This window comes from Procambarus clarkii, chromosome 18 (assembly GCF_040958095.1).
Source record: "Procambarus clarkii isolate CNS0578487 chromosome 18, FALCON_Pclarkii_2.0, whole genome shotgun sequence".
Lineage (NCBI taxonomy): Eukaryota > Metazoa > Arthropoda > Malacostraca > Decapoda > Cambaridae > Procambarus > Procambarus clarkii.
Genome location: NC_091167.1, coordinates 43,856,328 through 43,879,208, shown reverse-complemented (window position 1 = coordinate 43,879,208; position 22,881 = coordinate 43,856,328). Strand labels below are relative to the sequence as shown.

Here is a 22,881-nt window from a genome sequence, read left to right as displayed (position 1 = left end):
TCCCTGGCGATATATTGTGTGGTCCCAGGGCTTTTGTCATATTCAGTTCCAGCAGTTACTTCTTTACTTGTTATGGTATTATTGTTATTTCAGTAAGGCTTTCCTGTGGAATTTCTCTTTCAGTTTGGGCTGTTAAGTTCTTGTGGCAAATCAGGCTCCAGCTTGAGTAATTCCCGAAGGCTTTTGTTAAGTTCCTCACATATCACCTTATTATTTACCGTGTGTCCTCCTTCACTTTTGCGAAGTGTGATAACGTGCTCATTCACAGTCATCTTCCTCCTGCTATGACTATTGAACAGCTTTGGCTCCGACTTAGCCTTGTATGCAACATTATTCTCGTACCGCTTCTCTGCCACTCTCATAGTTCATGTGTACTTATTTCTGGCCTCTTTGTTCGCATTGTGGATTTCTTGTGTTCTGTCTTCTCTATACTTCTTCCATGTTTTTTTGCTTCTCTTTGCTTCCAGACACTGTTGAGCCTCGGGGTAATGCTCGTCTTGCTTCCCTCAACCCTTAGTGGTGCTATAAGTCTTCCTTCAGCTTCTTTGAGTTTGTCAGTTACGTAGTCCATCGTCCATTGTGTCCTGTGTTGATTTACCTCAGAGTTCTCTTCCCCTTCTTTTATTCGCCCCCATGAGTTCTCTAGAGGACCTGGTATTCTCCTCTTCTGTATGCTAGCCTTACATTCTCCCCTTGTTGTTATTGTCTTCATTGTCACTATATATATATATATATATATATATATATATATATATATATATATATATATATATATATATATATATATATATATATATATATATATATATACAAAGATTAAGATACAGTGGTCTCTGGCTCCTAATGGCATTTCATAGTCAATATTTTCAATGTCCATCTCAATCAGTGCGAAGATCTAGATCTAGCCCAGCTGGTTTTTCTCCACCGTTTCTCCTTGTTTGCTCCCTGACATGTTGCATCAGGAAGTTCCTCACTACTACTTTTACAAGCTTTGCTCTTCATGTCTCATCCCCTCCTCTTGGGCCCATTGTTTCCCAGATGATTTGGCCTTGGTTGAAGTTTTCCATTACCAGGAGCTTTCCTTTCTGTTTGTGACAGACTGTAAAGCAAAAGATCTGTCTGTCTGATTTCAGTCTGTATCTGTCACCCCTTAGAGGATGTACAAACATGCTCTGTTCATAATTCCATATTCTTGCCTCCGTTTATTGTGGTCCTCTGGGAGTTGTAGATTACAGCCACAACCACTTTGTTACCATTCAATGAAATCATTCCCAGAATGCAATAGTTGCTTGCCACTTCTCTCTAGGCTCTCCCCTTCCTATTATGGACTTCTCTCTAGGCTCTCCCCTTCCCATTATGGACTTCTCTCTAGGCTCTCCCCTTCCCATTATGGACTTCTCTCTAGGCTCTCCCCTTCTTATTATGGACTTCTCTCTAGGCTCTCCCCTTCCCATTATGGACTTCTCTCTAGGCTCTCCCCTTCTTATTATGGACTTCTCTCTAGGCTCTCCCCTTCCCATTATGGACTTCTCTCTAGGCTCTCCCCTTCCCATTATGGACTTCTCTCTAGGCTCTCCCCTTCCCATTATGGACTTCTCTCTAGGCTCTCCCCTTCTTATTATGGACTTCTCTCTAGGCTCTCCCCTTCCTATTATGGACTTCTCTCTAGGCTCTCCCCTTCCCATTATAGACTTCTCTCTAGGCTCTCCCCTTCCCATTATGGACTTCTCTCTAGGCTCTCCCCTTCCTATTATGGACTTCTCTCTAGGCTCTCCCCTTCCTATTATGGACTTCTCTCTAGGCTCTCCCCTTCCCATTATAGACTTCTCTCTAGGCTCTCCCCTTCCTATTATGGACTTCTCTCTAGGCTCTCCCCTTCCCATTATAGACTTCTCTCTAGGCTCTCCCCTTCCCATTATAGACTTCTCTCTAGGCTCTCCCCTTCCTATTATGGACTTCTCTCTAGGCTCTCCCCTTCCCATTATAGACTTCTCTCTAGGCTCTCCCCTTCCTATTATGGACTTCTCTCTAGGCTCTCCCCTTCCCATTATAGACTTCTCTCTAGGCTCTCCCCTTCCTATTATGGACTTCTCTCTAGGCTCTCCCCTTCCCATTATAGACTTCTCTCTAGGCTCTCCCCTTCCCATTATGGACTTCTCTCTAGGCTCTCCCCTTCCTATTATAGACTTCTCTCTAGGCTCTCCCCTTCCTATTATAGACTTCTCTCTAGGCTCTCCCCTTCCCATTATAGACTTCTCTCTAGGCTCTCCTCTTCCCATTATGGACTTCTCTCTAGGCTCTCCCCTTCCTATTATAGACTTCTCTCTAGGCTCTCCCCTTCCTATTATAGACTTCTCTCTAGGCTCTCCCCTTCCTATTATAGACTTCTCTCTAGGCTCTCCCCTTCCCATTATGGACTTCTCTCTAGGCTCTCCCCTTCCTATTATAGACTTCTCTCTAGGCTCTCCCCTTCCTATTATGGTATTCCCTTGGAAATATCGCATTGCTAATCATACTAGTTAGTTTGGTCTCTTCTAATGCTATTACATCAGGGTCTGTTTCCTCAGTTCTTTCTTTAAGTTCATCTGCTTTGTTTGACAATTCATTGGCATTAGTGTACCAGATCTTCGGTCTTTATTGTTGTATTGTCCTCTAAGTGTCTATGTTACGGCCTCACTTAGCCAGTAACCGGGTTCTTTCTATTCAAAACTTAAATACAAAATATACCCTTAAGGCGACTTCATATTCGATCCAACCCTGAGTCACAGGAAAGCTATTCGCAACTGGCAGTAATTGTCATTTCAATAGGAATAGGGGTAAACAACACTAAACAAAACAATCACCATGTGTACTTCTTAACTATATTTACTTCTTACATATGTACATAATATAATATCTGGTGTCACTTTCACACAGGATACTATAAAGATCTTCTGCAATGTTCTTTCCCGGCGAGTCAACTTCTGTCTTCTATCATACAACCTTCAAAGTCAGTCCCTGAGTCAGTCCCCCTATTGCTATTTGGAGGGTGTCTCCTGTAGAGATATTTTGGTGGAGACAAGATATGTAACAATTTAGCTAAGAAAATGGTACATAAAAGTAGTAAATTATACATTTGTTTCTTGAAAGAAACCTGCAGCTGGCAACTGGGAGACGCGTGTCGCTGATAACACTCCGCCAAGGAAACTAGTACCGAGAGTTGGAGATTTATTGTGGAGTATGTGTACATTGTGAATATTTTGTGAGGGGAAAATGGACTCATTTATATAACCTACTAAATGTGGAGTACTGTTATATGAGAGTTTATAGAGATTGATGAGGAATGATGAGAGGTCTAGTATCACGGGGCAGGTGACGTGACAAGACCCGATGGACGCCATTAATACTTGGCCGGAGGAGGAGGAGGAGGATCGTGTTTACTGACTGCTTGAGTTTTCATTGTTACTTTTTGCCAAATATTCAAGTAAATCATAATTTTGTATTTATCCAAATTGCAGGAGATCCTCGAGTAAACTGAGGTACTACCAAGTGGGATAAACAGAGAGAGAGAGAGAGAGAGAGAGAGAGAGAGAGAGAGAGAGAGAGAGAGAGAGAGAGAGAGAGAGAGAGAGAGAGAGAGAGAGAGGGTCCAGGTTTCCTAATATATTTGTGTCTGGTAAATATGGTGACAGGTTGATTGTTAAGTAAACTTTCGATTGTCGGAGCAGAGTATTAAGGTTTACCGTATTGCTTGTGTTGTTGGAGAGAGGTAAACCATTCTGGTGCGTGATTATTAATATAGTGTTACAGTGAGGTTCTGTAGGATAGAGGGGGAGGGGGGAGGCTTCTCCTCAATGTATTCTCATATTTTTTTGTAAAAATATATTTTGGTTTACTCTTGTTTTTGTTTACTCTTGTCTTTGTTTACTTTTGTACAAGTAGACGAACAATTTCCCTAGACAAACAAATACATTAAGAATAACAATGTAACCAGAGCAGTAACAATGTAACCAGAGCAGTAGCCTATATAGGGACACGGCCAGACTTGTGAGTGGCTATGACCGACCAGCCGTGACACAGAGTAAATAAACAGCAGCAGCTACTTATAAAGATTGTGACATAGAAACGAGTACCAGACTGTCACAGTAACACAAACGGGTATAGTATACGTAACAGATGGAAACATTCATCACCTTTTTTTTCCATTCTATTGTTGCTGTGTGTACTCACCTAGTGGAGGTGAGTACACATTGCAACACAATCCATTGTTGTTGTGTGTGTGCTTACTTAGTTGTACTCATTTAGTTGTGCTTGTGGGAGATGAGCTCTGGCTCTTAGGTCCCACCTTTCAACTGTCAACAGGTGTACAGGTTCCTGAGCCTATTGGGCTCTATCATATCTACATTTGAAACTGAGTATGGAGTCAGCCTCCACCATATCTCTGACTAATGCATTCCACCTGTTAACTACTCTGACACTGAAAGAGTTCTTTCTAACGTCCCTGTGGCTCATGTGGGTACTCAAGTTTCCACTTGTGCCCCCTTGTTGTCCAAGGGGACAAAGTGATAAACAGTTTAACTTTATCTACCCTGTCGATTCCTTTGAGAATTTTATAGGTAGTGATCATGTCTCCCCGAGCCCTCCTGTCTTCCAGCGACGTGAGGTGCATTTCATGCAGCCTTTCCTCGTAACTCATGCTTCTTAGTTCTAGGACTAGCCTATTGGCATACCTCTAAACTTTTTCCAGCTTAGTCCTGTGCTTGACAAGCTACGGGCTCCATGCTGGGGCCGCATACTCCAGGATTGGTCTTACATATGTGGTGTACAAGGTTCTGAATGATTCCTTACACAGATTCCTGAAGGCAGTTCTGATGTTAGCCAGCCTCGCATACACCGCAGATGTGTTAAAACTTGACTCATATATTTAATTTAAATTGATGCTAATTAGATAGCTACGAAGGACCACCACTTGTTAAAGGAAAAGTGGAAACTGGGTAGAGCAAGTGGTTTACTATTAAATCCATGAACTAGTATCTTATGGATAGTATTGATAATTGTTATCTTGAATATATAATGACTGTAATTTATGAATCAAATCTTCTCACCCAAAATGGGAGTTAAATGTTAAAAGACTATTGCATCCCTGACATCATTTCAGTGCAGATGCTGAACAAGCTGTAGCAGATGCTGAACAAGCTGTAGTAGATGTTGAACAAGCTGTAGTAGATGCTGAACAAGCTGTAGCAGATGTTGAACAAGCTGTAGCAGATGCTGAACAAGCTGTAGTAGATGCTGAACAAACTGTAGTAGATGCTGAACAAGCTGTAGTAGATGCTGAACAAACTGTAGTAGATGCTGAACAAGCTGTAGTAGATGTTGAACAAGCTGTAGTAGATGCTGAACAAGCTGTAGTAGATGCTGAACAAGCTGTAGTAGATGCTGAACAAGCTGTAGTAGATGTTGAACAAGCTGTAGTAGATGTTGAACAAGCTGTAGCAGATGTTGAACAAGCTGTAGCAGATGCTGAACAAGCTGTAGTAGATGCTGAACAAACTGTAGTAGATGCTGAACAAGCTGTAGTAGATGCTGAACAAACTGTAGCAGATGCTGAACAAGCTGTAGTAGATGCTGAACAAACTGTAGTAGATGCTGAACAAGCTGTAGCAGATGCTGAACAAGCTGTAGTAGATGCTGAACAAACTGTAGCAGATGCTGAACAAGCTGTAGTAGATGCTGAACAAGCTGTAGTAGATGCTGAACAAGCTGTAGCAGATGCTGAACAAGCTGTAGTAGATGCTGAACAAGCTGTAGTAGATGCTGAACAAGCTGTAGCAGATGCTGAACAAGCTGTAGCAGATGCTGAACAAGCTGTAGCAGATGCTGAACAAGCTGTAGCAGATGCTGAACAAGCTGTAGCAGATGCTGAACAAGCTGTAGCAGATGCTGAACAAGCTGTAGCAGATGCTGAACAAGCTGTAGCAGATGCTGAACAAGCTGTAGCAGATGCTGAACAAGCTGTAGCAGATGCTGAACAAGCTGTAGCAGATGCTGAACAAGCTGTAGCAGATGCTGAACAAGCTGTAGCAGATGCTGAACAAGCTGTAGTAGATGCTGAACAAGCTGTAGCAGATGCTGAACAAGCTGTAGTAGATGCTGAACAAACTGTAGTAGATGCTGAACAAACTGTAGCAGATGCTGAACAAGCTGTAGCAGATGCTGAACAAGCTCAACAGAAATACTGAATATCCAGTTTTTCTATTAGAATAATCTTGAGAACTCATGACGTACATAAAAGCAAGCAACAGTTTCCAAGCAACCATGACCTGGGTTCGTATCCTGGTCAGGGAGATTCCCATTCCAAGCAACCAAAATCAGATTCCTAGTAACCAGTAGCAGATACAAAACAACTAATTGTGTATGGGAAACAAGTAGCAAAAACATCTGACCAAGCAAACGTGTTTATTATGGACCAGGGCTGGGAGTGGTGGTGCTGTAGAGGGTGCTGGGAGCAGAGGGAAGGTGGGGCTGAGAGTGGTGGTGCTGTAGAGGGTGCTGGGAGCAGAGGGAAGGTGGGGCTGAGAGTGGTGGTGCTGTAGAGGGTGCTGGGAGCAGAGGGAAGGTGGGGCTGGGGGTGGTGGTGCTGTAGAGGGTGCTGGGAGCAGAGGGAAGGTGGGGCTGGGAGTGGTGGTGCTGTAGAGGGTGCTGGGAGCAGAGGGAAGGTGGGGCTGGGGGTGGTGGTGCTGTAGAGGGTGCTGGGAGCAGAGGGAAGGTGGGGCTGGGAGTGGTGGTGCTGTAGAGGGTGCTGGGAGCAGAGGGAAGGTGGGGCTGGGGGTGGTGGTGCTGTAGAGGGTGCTGGGAGCAGAGGGAAGGTGGGGCTGGGAGTGGTGGTGCTGTAGAGGGTGCTGGGAGCAGAGGGAAGGTGGGGCTGGGGGTGGTGGTGCTGTAGAGGGTGCTGGGAGCAGAGGGAAGGTGGGGCTGAGAGTGGTGGTGCTGTAGAGGGTGCTGGGAGCAGAGGGAAGGTGGGGCTGGGAGTGGTGGTGCTGTAGAGGGTGCTGGGAGCAGAGGGAAGGTGGGGCTGGGGGTGGTGGTGCTGTAGAGGGTGCTGGGAGCAGAGGGAAGGTGGGGCTGGGAGTAGTGGTGCTGTAGAGTGTGCTGGGAGCAGAGGGAAGGTGGGGCTGGGGGTGGTGGTGCTGTAGAGGGTGCTGGGAGCAGAGGGAAGGTGGGGCTGGGAGTGGTGGTGCTGTAGAGGGTGCTGGGAGCAGAGGGAAGGTGGGGCTGGGAGTGGTGGTGCTGTAGAGGGTGCTGGGAGCAGAGGGAAGGTGGGGCTGGGGGTGGTGGTGCTGTAGAGGGTGCTGGGAGCAGAGGGAAGGTGGGGCTGGGAGTGGTGGTGCTGGGAGTAGAGGGAAGGTGGGGCTGGAGTGAGGGAGGGAGGGAGGGAGGGTGCTGGGGCTGAAGACCCCCCCACTAGAGGCAGCGTGACCACACACTCTCGTGGTGGTGCAGGTTGGGGCGTAACATTGCTCTCATGTTGGTGAGCTAATGTGCTGTGATATTGAAACCTTTATGCTGTAAGTAACCTGAATTTTGGTGTTGGTTGAGGCAGTGTTGCATGTGTAAAATATTCCGTGTGAGTGGTGATAAATGGCGGTGCGTGGAGGAGTGTGTTAATGGCTCTTTGATTGTATAAATTAAGATCATTATATAAGGGAGTAATATAACTTCTCTTATAATCATCGCTTGCTCTCTCTCTGCCTAAAGTCGCAGTATATATAATCGAGATTTCCGGGTTCGAATCCCGGGCGGGACAGAAAGCTGATGCTTTCATAAAAAAAACGGTTGGGCACATTTAATTTCACCTAATGCCTCTGTTTACCTAGAAGTGAGTAGGTACTCAGGAATTAGCCAGCCGTTGTGGGGTGGCATCCTGGGCGGTGTCAGTAATTCGACCTTGGGGAGGAGGGAGACCTCGATAAAAGCCATACGTGTATGAATACACTCTGGCTTCCTGTCACCCAGCACAATGAATTATAAATGTAATAAGTACTGATGTCTCCGGCATTACTAAGTGCGCGCACTGTCGACTAGTCTACGTGGAGACAAGAATGCCGAGCACACATGGTGTGTGGAGGCTGCCTGCCTACTTGTACCCATAAGCCAATTGCTGCGTTATTCATTCCAGCTGTGATACCTTACCTTGAGGTTACCTTGAGGTGCTTCCGGGGCTTAGCGTCCCCGCGGCCCAGTCGTCGACCAGGCCTCCTGGTTGCTGGACTGATCAACCAGGCTGTTAGACGCGGCTGCTCGCAGCCTGACGTATGAGTCACAGCCTGGTTGATCAGGTATCCTTTGGAGGTGCTTATCCAGTTCTCTCTTGAACACTGTGAGGGGTCGGCCAGTTATGCCCCTTATGTGTAGTGGAAGCGTGTTGAACAGTCTCGGGCCTCTGATGTTGATAGAGTTCTCTCTCAGAGTACCTGTTGCACCTCTGCTTTTCAACGGGGGTATTCTGCACATCCTGCCATGCCTTCTGGTCTGATCTATGATCGCGGCAACATTATCTTTAGTCCTTGTGCCGGTGACCCTGAGCACCGACAATACTCCTGTGAGCGGCGGACGGCCGCGCGATGTCTAGTGTACGCGTTGTGGCGTAAGACATCAGGGCTGTCCTGATGGTAGAGGACCGGGCCGCGGGGACACTAAAGCCCCGAAATCATCTCAAGATAACCTCAAGATAATCCCCATAATGTTACGTCCAGAACAATTGGTCACCATAATGGTATGAACAGAGCAATAGGTCCCCATAATCTTACCTTATCCTGATTTCGGGGCTCATCATCCCTGCGGCCCGATTCCTAACCAGGCTTCCCTGGTAATTTTAAATCGTTTTGTGTATTAGTTTTTTTATGGCGTTCGAACCCATTACGTGGTATCGAGACCAAGGTAATATTGGCAATATTCTCTCCTACGCTACAATGCTAAGCTTAATTGCATTTTATGGTCACTATTACATTTTCTATATCCCCTACAAACCACAACAGTCTACTGCTACGTAGCCATAATGGATCAGCGCTTTCTCTCCATAAATGTCTAACCTTGCTGTGATCTGCTTCCGGTGTCTCTCTTCAGTGAGCGGTAAGTGGGCACCCGGGAGGTACTCCGCTCTAGGCATAAGGGATTATAAAGAGAGAGCGCTAAGCCAGTATGGCTATATAGCAGTAGACTGTTACGGTTGGACCCTGTGGCAGACCAGTCGGTGGCTTAGGCCCTCAGAGGGATCTCCTTAAGCCTACCAGGCCTCCTACTCCTAGCGATGGGGAACCGTATAAAGTAGGCTTCAGGGGAATAGGCTGGAAAGTGCGGGGAATTTTACTTGTGAACTAGCACCGTATGTCCACATACACAGGTATGTGTACACACCTACATACACGTGTGTGTAGACCTACATATATCGTATATACATAGATGTTTGAGAGTGTGTGTGTGTGTGTGTGTGTGTGTGTGTGTGTGTGTGTGTGTGTGTGTGTGTGTGTGTACACACACTTTTGTATAAATAGCGTAAAATTAAAATATTACTAAACATATGGCAACGTCACATGCTGGCGTTGAGAGGCAAGAGTTGAGACAAGCTTGGGTCACAGTCTACGCCGACCTCCACGAGAGCCAACACTAAATAATATATATATATATATATATATATATATATATATATATATATATATATATATATATATATATAAGGGTATAAGGGTACCACCTGTGGTGCAATTGTAGGGACCCACAGCCTCGAAGAAGAAAATAAAGGGTATTCAGAGAAGACCCTGTGGATTCTCAGCAAACACTTTAATCTTTTACTCTCCTACCACCCCCATTATATATATATATATATATATATATATATATATATATATATATATATATATATATATATATATATATATATATGTCGTACCTAGTAGCCAGAACGCACTTCTCGGCCTACTATGCAAGGCCCGATTTGCCTAATAAGCCAAGTTTTCCTGAATTAATATATTATCTCTAATTTTTTTCTTATGAAATGATAAAGCTACCCATTTCATTATGTATGAGGTCAATTTTTTTTTATTGGAGTTAAAATTAACATAGATATATGACCGAACCTAACCAACCCTACCTAACCTAACCTAACCTATCTTTATAGGTTAGGTTAGGTTAGGTAGCCGAAAAAGTTAGGTTAGGTTAGGTTAGGTAGGTTAGGTAGTCGAAAAACAATAAAATCATGAAAACTTGGCTTATTAGGCAAATCAGGCCTTGCATAGTAGGCAAAGAAGTACGTTCTGGCTACTAGGTACGACATATATATATATATATATATATATATATATATATATATATATATATATATATATATATATATATATATATATGTATTGGTAGTGAATGATTCTGAAATAATTGTGAGTGTTGTACTGCAAATATTGCAGGTCATGGATGAGGAAAGTAGCGTGTGCATGAGGGTGTCCTTGACACACCGGCCGTCACGGTGACGACGTCCTGCATCTTGCTAGCCTACGCATGCCTGGGTCCCCTCCCTGACGCAATTGATGCAACTTTGCAACAGGAAAGTGCAACATACTGTTAGTCTGCCGGGAACCTTCAACAGTTGCGTTTAATGATATAAGGGTAACCGTAACAAATGTTGTTACAGCTGGTGTGCAGAGTGGATGGAGGTCAGAGGTCACACCACAGACGCTCCCACAACTTCAGGTTCAGTCACCCAACTGTAGAGAAAGTAACGTTTTCATTCTGGTAATTTGTGGTTACTACGCCATTGTTCTTGTGTGTTTGGCAGGCGGAGGAGAGACGCGAGCCAGTGGAGGAGCAGCCGGGCCCAAGGATCACAGCAGCCGCCAGCAGCCGCCAGCAGCCGCCAGCAGCCGCCAGCAGCCGCCAGCAGCCACCAGCAGCCACCAGCAGCCACCAGCAGCATCAGCCAGCACCCACCAGCACCCGCCAGCACCAGCCAGCACCCGCCTCTGTGACAGTGTCCTGGCCAGGAGCTCAAAACGAGATCACGCCGACGACGGGACTCCCGCCAGGCTCAGGGTGGTGAGGCGGCGCCATGTCTTTCCTAGACGGCGTAATGCTGGTGGTGGGGGTTATCGGGGCCCTGCTGGCCTCCGTGTACTACGCCCTGGAGTCGCTGGTCATCTCTCTGGTGCCCAGGAAGTTCCGCAGGAAGGATGTGAAGGGCCAGGTGGCGCTGGTGACGGGCGGCGGCTCCGGCATCGGCCGCCTGGTCTGCCTCAAGCTGGCCGCCAGGGGCGCCAGGGTCGTCACCTGGGACGTCAACGCAGCAGGTGAGTGATCACTCTAGCCTTACTCCACCTCCTCATTCACCATAATATTAAGGACTGGCTTGTGAAAGTGAAAGAATAAAAGCGTAACGAATATGGAATATTATAAGGGGATACGACCTTATAATATAATAAGGAAATACCCACAGAAATCACAATAGCGTGATGCATCAAAGGAACAAATCCACAAGGGCCGTGACGAGGATTCGAACTTACGCCCAGGATGATCTTAGGTCGAATAAGGCAGCGTCTGGGTTCATCCCAGGCGAAAGTTCGAACCCTCATCACGGGCCTTGTGGATTTGTTCATTATAAGGGAATATTATAAGGTAATACAGGATCAGTCAGGGAATGACGTTTTCTGTTTACTGTGTATAGCAGTGAGCTGCGGTCACTGAACTTATATATTATTAATTCATAATATAAACTTCATAATAACTTTATATTATATTTAGCAATATATATATATATATATATATATATATATATATATATATATATATATATATATATATATATATATATATATATACACACACTGCTAAACCATATCGTGGATAATAATATTTCACTCAGCTGGATAATTGCAGCCAGGAAGTGCCGACCACATTAATTTAAGAGCCGTAGGTAGAGCCAAGAGCTGTACCTACTGCGCCACCAGCACGCCTTAATAGGGAAGGACTCCAGGGGCGCCTGTGTTTATTGCTCAAGTGGAACTTGAGGCCTTGCCTCGTGTGCCACTTTTGGTGATCCCCGTGATAGTTATATGGAGAGGAGCCGGGTGAGAAGGGAGGAGAGTGGTGAGAGAGGGAGGAGAGTGGTGAGAGAGGGAGAAAACTGGGAAAGAGTGGAGAGGGGAGAGATGTATAAGGCAATGTGAGGGGAAGTAAGGTGGAGAGTGGGAGAGAGGGAGGACATGGAAGGAGAGGGGAAGAGGAACAGCTAGAATGAGAGTGGCAGAGGGGGAGATTTTGGGAGGAGAAAGCTTTAGTGAGGGAGAAGGAAAGAGAGTGGGGATACGATGAGAGAAATGAGAAAAAAGGAAGATTGAGACAGAGGAAAGTGGGACAGCAGGGAGGGGAAACACTCCCCCCCCCCCCGTCCTTAACTAGAGACGAGTGATCAACACGACCCGTCCACCCAGTGATCAACACGACTCGTCCACCCAGTGATCAACACGACCCGTCCACCCAGTGATCAACACGACCCGTCCACCCAGTGATCAACACGACCCGTCCACCCAGTGATCAACACGACCCGTCCACCCAGTGATCAACACGACCCGTCCACCCAGTGATCAACACGACCCGTCCACCCAGTGATCAACACGACCCGTCCACCCAGTGATCAACACGACCCGTCCACCCAGTGATCAACACGACCCGTCCACCCAGTGATCAACACGACCCGTCCACCCAGTGATCAACACGACCCGTCCACCCAGAGTCACGACCCGTCCACCCAGTGATCAACACGACCCGTCCACCCAGAGTCACGACCCGTCCACCCAGTGATCAACACGACCCGTCCACCCAGAGTCACGACCCGTCCACCCAGAGTCACGACCCGTCCACCCAGAGTCACGACCCGTCCACCCAGAGTCACGACCCGTCCACCCAGTGATCAACACGACCCGTCCACCCAGAGTCACGACCCGTCCACCCAGAGTCACGACCCGTCCACCCAGAGTCACGACCCGTCCACCCAGTGATCAACACGACCCGTCCACCCAGAGTCACGACCCGTCCACCCAGTGATCAACACGACCCGTCCACCCAGAGTCACGACCCGTCCACCCAGAGTCACGACCCGGCCACCTAGAGTCACGACCCGTCCACCCAGTGATCAACACGACCCGTCCACCCAGAGTCACGACCCGTCCACCCAGTGATCAATACGACCCGTCCACCCAGTGATCAACACGACCCGTCCACCCAGAGTCACGACCCGTCCACCCAGTGATCAACACGACCCGTCCACCCAGTGATCAACACGACCCGTCCACCCAGTGATCAACACGACCCGTCCACCCAGAGTCACGACCCGTCCACCCAGTGATCAACACGACCCGTCCACCCAGAGTCACGACCCGTCCACCCAGTGATCAACACGACCCGTCCACCCAGAGTCACGACCCGTCCACCCAGTGATCAACACGACCCGTCCACCCAGAGTCACGACCCGTCCACCCAGTGATCAACACGACCCGTCCACCCAGAGTCACGACCCGTCCACCCAGAGTAGCGACCCGGCACCCCAGAGTCACGACCCGTCCACCCAGAGTCACGACCCGTCCACCCAGTGATCAACACGACCCGTCCACCCAGAGTCACGACCCGTCCACCCAGTGTCACGACCCGACCACCCAGAGTCACGACCCGACCACCCAGAGTCACGACCCGTTCACCCAGAGTCACGACCCGTCCACCCAGAGTCACGACCCGTCCACCCAGAGTCACGACCCGTCCACCCAGAGTCACGACCCGTCCACCCAGAGTCACGACCCGGCCACCCAGAGTCACGACCCGTCCACCCAGAGTCACGACCCGTCCACCCAGTGATCAACACGACCCGTCCACCCAGAGTCACGACCCGTCCACCCAGTGTCACGACCCGACCACCCAGAGTCACGACCCGACCACCCAGAGTCACGACCCGTCCACCCAGAGTCACGACCCGTCCACCCAGAGTCACGACCCGTCCACCCAGAGTCACGACCCGTCCACCCAGAGTCACGACCCGTCCACCCAGTGATCAACACGACCCGTCCACCCAGAGTCACGACCCGTCCACCCAGTGTCACGACCCGACCACCCAGAGTCACGACCCGACCACCCAGAGTCACGACCCGTTCACCCAGAGTCACGACCCGTCCACCCAGAGTCACGACCCGTCCACCCAGAGTCACGACCCGTCCACCCAGAGTCACGACCCGTCCACCCAGAGTCACGACCCGGCCACCCAGAGTCACGACCCGTCCACCCAGAGTCACGACCCGTCCACCCAGTGATCAACACGACCCGTCCACCCAGAGTCACGACCCGGCCACCCAGAGTCACGACCCGTCCACCCAGAGTCACGACCCGGCCACCCAGAGTCACGACCCGTCCACCCAGAGTCACGACCCGTCCACCCAGAGTCACGACCCGGCCACCCAGAGTCACGACCCGTCCACCCAGAGTCACGACCCGTCCACCCAGAGTCACGACCCGGCCACCCAGAGTCACGACCCGTCCACCCAGAGTCACGACCCGGCCACCCAGAGTCACGACCCGTCCACCCAGAGTCACGACCCGTCCACCCAGAGTCACGACCCGTCCACCCAGAGTCACGACCCGTCCACCCAGAGTCACGACCCGACCACCCAGAGTCACGACCCGACCACCCAGAGTCACGACCCGGCCACCCAGAGTCACGACCCGGCCACCCAGAGTCCACACTGCCACTGCCATTTATACTTGACCAGAGGACCAGCAGTGACTCTCTGCTTCCTTTTGTTGCTAACTCTTCATAACTGCCATTTTGTCCAGTTTATCTCTTTACCACAAGTAAAAGGTTACTTAACAGTAACCAGCAATCAGTTACATCCACGAGCAAAAATGCCATCACAAAACATTCACACATTACATTACTAGTTATCTGAATATGTAACTTGCCAGTCTGTCCCTTGAAGCAGCACCCTCCCCCACCCACATTTCCTCCCTCCCCCACCCACATCTCCTCCCTCCCCCTCCCACCTCTCCTCCCCACTCCCTCACCCACATCTCCTCCCTCCCCCTCCCACATCTCCTCCCTCCCCCTCCCACCTCCCCCTCCCACATCTCCTCCCTCCCCCTCCCACCTCCCCCTCCCACATCTCCTCCCTCCCCCTCCCACCTCCCCTTCCCTCCCTCGGTCTGCTGGACCTGCACCTAGATTCACGAAGCTCCGTGTATTTCTTCGTAAGTATGTGTGCTACGAAGGTTCCAAAGTACCGGCTAAGAACGCGCCAGAGGGCGATTCAGAAAATTATACTTACGAAGATTTTTAAGTTGTTCACTTAGGTCTCGCCAGATGTCACTAGGGCTTTTAGTTTGGGTAATCAGAGAGAAGGTAACATTTTTCATCTTACAGCTGTAGCCAATCACGACGCTGGTATATCGGAGCTTATCCGTGATGCACTTGCGACATATTTACTTCGAATTTTCTTATAAAATTAGTATATTTCGAAGTAAAACAATGTTTTTTCAACTTGTACAGTAGTATACAAATATGTTACATTTTTTGTTTACTTACATAATTCTAAGAGATAGTGTATAGCTCCCCTTGTCGCTCCCAAGATTTGAGAAACGATGGTGTTTATTTCTGTATATTTACCTAAATTTACCCAAGGGCCACTAACTATCTAGTGGCCTCGACGAGGACAAAAAGCCAGGGGCTTGTTAAGTCCCGCCAATTGTCTTAATGATATTTTCTAGCTGGATTTTGACATTTACGGCTCCAGCGGATAGGCGGTTCCATGGGTTTATAACCCTCTGGGAGAGAGGACATGGAAGGAGAGGGGAAGAGGAACAGCTAGAATGAGAGTGAAAAAATATCTGTTTTCAATCCTACTTGAGAGGACATACTCTCCAACACTAAACCTGTGATTGCTCTGTTATCAGTGACTTCATACCAAATGGTATGAGGCACTTTAAGCTCTGTAATTACTTCATACACTCAGGAATATTGGAAGATATTCTTGTGCTGTACCCAGATTTTGCCAGTGGAGGCTAATAGATCAGTCTAACATTTTTGTTCTCTCCTGTTTCCATGTATGACTGGCCGTCCTGTGAGGTGGGGATGTTGGAGGAGCTTGTAGCTGGTTTATGATCTACACTGTAATCTTTCATATAGAATACGGTAGCAGCACATTGCTGTGTATACCTAAGCTTGTTAATAAAATGAAATCAGTAATTAAAGTTTTAAATTATAGCTTGTATTGTTATTATTACCAGTATTATCCTTATTAAATCATAAATGTTAACCATGGATCATAGAGATCTCATATTAGTGTGTAATGTTGACCAAACCTCACACTAGAAGATAAAAAGAAGACAACAATGTTATTAATATTTCTTGTGAGTCATTAAACTGTGCGGTATGTCTCAATTTTTCACTTCTTTGGATATACATTAGAAGATAATAGGATAAACAACCCATAAATATTTGTTTCATTATAATTTTTTTATTTAAATAACTGGATGAATATTTTAACAGCTGACAGGATTTGCTTTACTCACAGGTGCATTATCTGTTAAAAAAATGAGTTTATTATTGGTATAATATCTTGCTATTTTAAAACTAATTCTAATATCATAAAAGACATATTTACTACAAGTTTCAAGCAGAGAATGTATATATAGTTAAGACGAAGGACTCCGTCTTGAAACTCGCCAGCTAAAATGTTTTGTTTATAAGAGTCGATCCTCCGTGTTGTGTAGTAGAGAAAAATTGAGTTATATCCAGTTTACGTAAAGCTACGGGTGGTCGAGGCCGTCCTTAAATCGAGGCAGTGTACTTACGAAGATTTTCCTTCTTAAATGCCTACCTAAATAGGCATTTTGTAAGTGAAAAACATTTGTAAGTACGAAGGTAACTGCTTCCTGAATCTGGCCCTTGGTCTCCAACCATCATAGTTGACCGAGACAAGAAGGGCATATATCTTTCAGACAACTATTCCCTAACTCTCTAATTTACCAATATGATATTTACATCTTAGTCACAACTCAACTCCGTGACATTTCTTATACAACGTTGCCAATGTAGATTACAATACAAACTTTGTGTACTCGTAATGTCTCTCACTAAATGTATGTAGGTCTACATATATTTGTATATAACATATAAGATTTTACAAATTAAATATTTTTGACGTGCAATGTTATAACAAGAATCAACTTAATGCAGATAGCATGATATTTAAATTAAATCATCAACCAGCAGACCATGTCAATTCAGCTTACAGCTGCTATCATTATTTAGTCTATCTCCTGTTATCGTATTCAAGATGCTAAATTTGCATACATTGTCACCTTAGCAACATCGTTAATTAGTTACTAACTTTCCAGTATGCAAATTAACGCAGGTGGACCACATTGGAGTTTAACTGACACAGTCATGACACCTTTATCAGCCTAGTCATGGCAAGGCCGCCCGTCCTCTGACCAAGTTCATTCCATCCAGCGGTCGACCCCGAACACACATTCGTCAATTTTAACATTCTGTTCATTCAAAACTGAACTTTTCTCAAATATAAATTAATATTATATATTAGCATATTGTGCATATTTAGGCACTGGTTAGGTTAGGTGTTTAGTTTCTATTGGCGAATATTTGTATTTGTAGTACGTGGGTAAAGCATTTACAGCGTTGTGATTCGAACAAAATTCGTCAGTTCCTTGTTCCGGAAGTGTTCGAACGTCATCAGTTGTGAGTCGTGTGTAAACAGTTTTTCATTCATAAAAAGTGAGTCTGGCGGGTGCATGGAATGGACTTCGGGTCTTTGTTTATGAGGACAGGTTGTTTACATTGTCGGGTGACAGGTGTGGCTCATTCATCAACCATACTGAAACCTCGAGAATAATGTTGTGTTAACAGAGGTCACTGATCAGCCCGTCCTCCAAACAAAGATCCAAAAGTGATTCCATGCACCCGCCAACCCCCCTGTTTATGAATGAAAAGCGGGTTACACACGACACACAACTGCTGACGTTCGAACATATCCGGAACAAGTGCTTCACTGACGAATTTTGTTCGAATCACAACGCTATAAATGCTTCACCCACGTACTACAAATACAAATAATCACCAACAGAACCTAAACACCTAACCTAACCTATCTTATGCCTATATATACACAATATGTTAATATATTATAATATTAATTTATACTTGCGAAGATTCTCGTTTTGAATGAACAGCATGTTAAAATTTATGAATGCGTCTGTGGGGTTGACCGCTGAATGTAATGGACTTGAGTCGAGGACGGGTTGCACTGATCGCGTAACTGGCAGGTACATGTGGGCAATGTTGATACAACACCATATTGTTTCATACTCCCAACCACAACAGTCACAGCCATCACCATTACGACACATACACACGGGGTGAGAATAGCTTGAGCTACCTCATTCCTTTGTAGGTATTTATACCTCATTAAACTTGTTTCAATTTCAATTTTGAACACACACACACACACACACACACACATCTGGAGGGAAATAACTTTGTAACGCACCACCAACATGGGTTCAGAGATGGTAAATCGTGCCTCACAGGGTTAATAGAATTTTATGACCAGGCAACGAAAATTAGGCAGGAAAGAGAAGGGTGGGCCGACTGCATTTTCCTGGATTGCCAAAAAGCCTTCGACACAGTACCCCATAAAAGGCTGTTAAAAAAGTTGGAGCAACAGGCAGGAGTAAAAGGGAAGGTGCTCCAGTGGATAAGGGAGTACTTAAGCAACAGGAAACAGCGAGTAACGGTGAGGGGGAAGACATCAGAGTGGCGAGATGTCACCAGCGGAGTCCCACAGGGCTCAGTACTTGGACCCATCCTGTTTCTAATATATGTGAACGATCTTCCAGAGGGTATAGACTCATTCCTCTCGATGTTTGCTGATGATGCAAAAATTATGAGAAGAATCAAGACGGATGAAGATAGACAGAGACTACAGGATGACCTGGATAAACTGGAGGAATGGTCTAGAAAATGGCTGCTGAAGTTCAACTCTGGAAAGTGTAAGGTGATGAAATTAGGCGAAGGGAGCAGGAGGCTGAACACAAGGTATCATCTGGGAGGGGAAATCCTGCAAGAATCAAATAGAGAGAAGGATCTGGGGGTTGATATCACACCGAACCTGTCCCCAGAGGCCCACATCAAAAGAATATCATCAGCGGCATATGCTAGACTGGCCAACATAAGAACTGCCTTCAGAAACTTGTGTAAGGAATCTTTCAGAACCCTGTATACCACTTATGTAAGACCAATCCTGGAGTATGCAGCTCCAGCCTGGAGTCCATACCTAGTTAAACACAAGACAAAGTTAGAGAAGATTCAGCGGTATGCCACCAGGCTCGTCCCGGAACTGAGAGGATTGAGCTACGAGGAAAGGCTAAAGGAGCTGAACCTCACATCCCTGGAAAACAGAAGAGTAAGGGGAGACATGATAACCACCTACAAAATTCTCAGGGGAATTGACAGGGTGGACAAAGACAAACTCTTCAGCACGGGTGGGACACGAACAAGGGGACACAGGTGGAAACTTAGTACCCAGATGAGCCACAGAGACGTTAGAAAGATTTTTTTCAGTGTCAGAGTAGTTAATAAATGGAATGCACTAGGAAGTGATGTGGTGGAGGCTGACTCCATACACAGTTTCAAATGTAGGTATGATAGAGCCCAGTAGGCTCAGGAATCTGTACACCAGTTGATTGACAGTTGAGAGGCGGGACCAAAGAGCCAAAGCTCAACCCCCGCAAGCACAATTAGGTGAGTACACACACACACACACACACACACACACACACACACACACACACACACACACACACCATAGTACTGTGTATGGAGGCTGACTCCATACACAGTTTCAATTGCAGATATGATAGAGCCCAGTAGACTCGGGAACCGGTACACCTGTTGATTGACGGTTGAGAGGCGGGACCAAAGAGCCAGAGCTCAACCCCCGCAAGCACAATTAGGTGAGTACACACACACACACATACACACACATACACACACACACACACACACACACACACACACACACACACATACACACATACACACACACACACACACACACACACACACACACACACACACACACACACACACACACACACACACACACACACACACACACACACACGTACGCGCGCGAACACGAACACACACACCACCACAACCACTACAGTGGCCGCCAGTTTCCCAGTGCATGGCCAGGAAAGTACTGGAGTCTGGGGTTTCTGATAATTCTTAAAGCAAATGTGACAATTACAATTCTTAATTACTTCAGCAATATCCTGGTCCATTTGTGGCCACCAAGCCCAACTTCTAGCTTCTGCCTTCATAGCATGTATGCCATTATGGCCTACATGCAGCTGTTCCGAAATCTCACATCTGGCCTTAGGTGTTCATCCTCGTCGCCACTGTTATAATGCGGCAGGAAATGACGCGAACGTCTGATTCACAAGTCATTGTTGTTGTTGCTGGAATAAACGTCGTCACCGGGTATAGGTTGCATAACACTATTTACAATATTTACAAAACTAAAGTGCACCTGCTCAAAACATTATGCACCTAACTTATGTAGTAAGTACTTAATCCTACGAAATACCTTAATCCCACCCATGACCATGTGGGGGGTGGGGGTGGGGGGGGGGGGCGTCTTTCCTTATCTTCCTTGGAGATTTCAATTTACCAAGTCTAAGATGGAGAATGGCAAACACATGTATCATAGCAGGGTACCACCCGGGAAATAACCAACCACAGGTTATCTTGAGATGATTTCGGGGCTTTTGTGTCCCCGCGGTCCGGTCCTCGACTAGGCCTCCACCCCCAGGAAGCAGCCCGTGACAGCTGACTAACTCCCACGTACCTATTTACTGCTAGGTAACAGGGGCATCAGGGTGGAAGAAACTCTGCCCATCGTTTGTCTCTGGCGCCCGGGATCGAACCCGGGACCACAGGATCACGCGTCCAATGTTTTGTCTGCTCAGCCACCGGCTCCTGATACGACAGGTCAGAGAACTTTTAAGATTCTGTGACAAATTCTCGCTCAATCAACAGATCACAGAACGAACTAGGAACGAAAACACACTAGACTTGTTATTCACAAACAATGATGAACCAATCAGAGACATTACAATCTCAGATACTACATACTCGGACCATAAGCTCATTGAAGTGCGAACTAGCATAAATATCGGTAGTAGGTCTAAGAGACCCAACAAGCGAGAAGGGATATTCAGTCAATTCAATTTCAACAATAAGATGATCGACTGGGAAAAAAATAAATGTAGACCTTGCAACCATTCAATGGGAGACGGCCTTAAGCGACAAAACTCCCACACAGGGAATAGCTCAACTGACAGCTGAAGCTTACAAGGTCTGCTTGAAGCACGTGCCTGTGAGGAGGGGCAGAAAGAGGACCACTCTAGAAAGAGAACGCAGACGACTGTATAGGAGAAGGGAAAAAATAACGGAAATGCTTAGGCAGACACGACTTTCACAAGCAAGGAAAATAAACGTAAACAGGGAGATCGAAGAAATAAAGCAAACGTTGGAGCGATCATACGAGGCTCAGGAAAAGGAACTTGAACAGAGAGCTATACAAGGGATAAAGAAAAATCCAAAATATTTTTTTCTCATACGCAAAATCAAAATCAAAAACCTCCACCAGTATTGGACCTTTAATTACAACTGAAGGTACGTACACAGAGGACAACAAAGAAATTAGTGAAATTCTAAGAAGCCAGTATGAGGCTATGTTTAGCACACCAATAAACAACATGAAAGTTGATGACCCAGACAACTTCTTTATGAATGACATTCAAACTGCAGATAATATAACGGATATTACCACAAACTCGGAAGACTTTGAAAGATAAATTGACAATATGCCCATGCACTCAGCTCCTGGGCCTGACTCATGGAATTCAATATTCTTAAAGAAATGTAAAGTACCAGTAGCGAGAGCACTCAGCGTAATATGGAGAAAGAGCTTGGATACAGGGGAGATACCAGCAGCACTTAAATCTGCAGATATATCTCCTCTGCACAAGGGGGGGTAGTAAAGCCTTGGCAAAAAATTATAGACCAGTTGCACTAACATCACACATAATACTAGTTTTTGAAAGAGTAATTAGGAATCAAACTTCTAGTTTCATGGAAAATAATGAGATACACAACCCAGGACAACATGGATTTAGAGCAGGAAGATCCTGTCTGTCAAAGTTACTCAACTATTATGACAAAATCACTGAAGTTTTAGAAGAAAAGCAAAATGCAGATGTTGTATACACAGATTTTGCAAAGGCATTCGAAAAATGTTACCATGGAGTGATAGCACACAAAATGAGGTCAATGGGAATAATTGGTAAAGTAGGACGCTGGATACTCAATTTCCTGGCGAACAGAACACAAAGAGTAACAGTCAATCAAATAAAATAGAGTCCAAGCGCAGTTAAAAGCTCTATACCTCAGGGTACAGTTCTTGCACCACTGCTTTTCCTTATTCTCTTATCAGATATAGAGAAAAATACAAGTCACAGCTTCGTGTCATCCTTTGCAGATGACACGAACATCAACATGAAAATTACCTCTGCTGAAGACATTGAAAAACTACAAGCAGACATTAACAAAGTTTTCGATTGGTCAGCAGAAAATAACATGATGTTTAATAGTAATAAATTCCAGGTACTCAGGAACGGCAAAAATGAAGATATGAAACAGAATACAGGGTAGAAAACACGATTAAATCTGCCCATAGTAGGAAAACAGCATGTAAAGGATTTGGGAATAATGATGTCCGACGACCTAACGTT

General features: G+C 46.2%; 3 protein-coding genes across 6 annotated transcripts in view; 2 read left to right on the top strand and 1 right to left on the bottom strand.

The window, feature by feature from the left end:
* LOC123754463 (short-chain dehydrogenase/reductase family 16C member 6) overlaps positions 1-22,881 on the top strand; it is a 111,435-nt gene that overhangs the window by 34,732 nt on the left and 53,822 nt on the right. For all 3 annotated transcript variants that reach the window (XM_045736899.2, XM_069326566.1, XM_045736900.2), the window contains exon 2: positions 10,808-11,315. In XM_045736899.2, the coding sequence (XP_045592855.1) occupies positions 11,078-11,315 (238 nt within the window). In that variant the 5' untranslated portion in view covers positions 10,808-11,077. The remainder of the gene's footprint in view (positions 1-10,807; positions 11,316-22,881) is intronic.
* Positions 1-22,881, bottom strand: part of Balat (Beta-alanine transporter) — a 122,957-nt gene that overhangs the window by 98,470 nt on the left and 1,606 nt on the right. For both annotated transcript variants that reach the window (XM_069326564.1, XM_069326565.1), the window contains exon 1: positions 20,347-22,881. This exon is cut by the window's right edge and continues 1,606 nt beyond it. The gene's annotated coding sequence lies outside the window, so the exon portion shown is untranslated. The remainder of the gene's footprint in view (positions 1-20,346) is intronic.
* LOC123752705 (uncharacterized abhydrolase domain-containing protein DDB_G0269086-like) lies at positions 489-6,221 on the top strand. Its single transcript, XM_045734728.2, has 2 exons — positions 489-553; positions 5,138-6,221. Exons 1-2 carry the CDS (start codon positions 489-491, stop codon positions 6,219-6,221), a joined length of 1,149 nt encoding a protein of 382 aa, XP_045590684.2.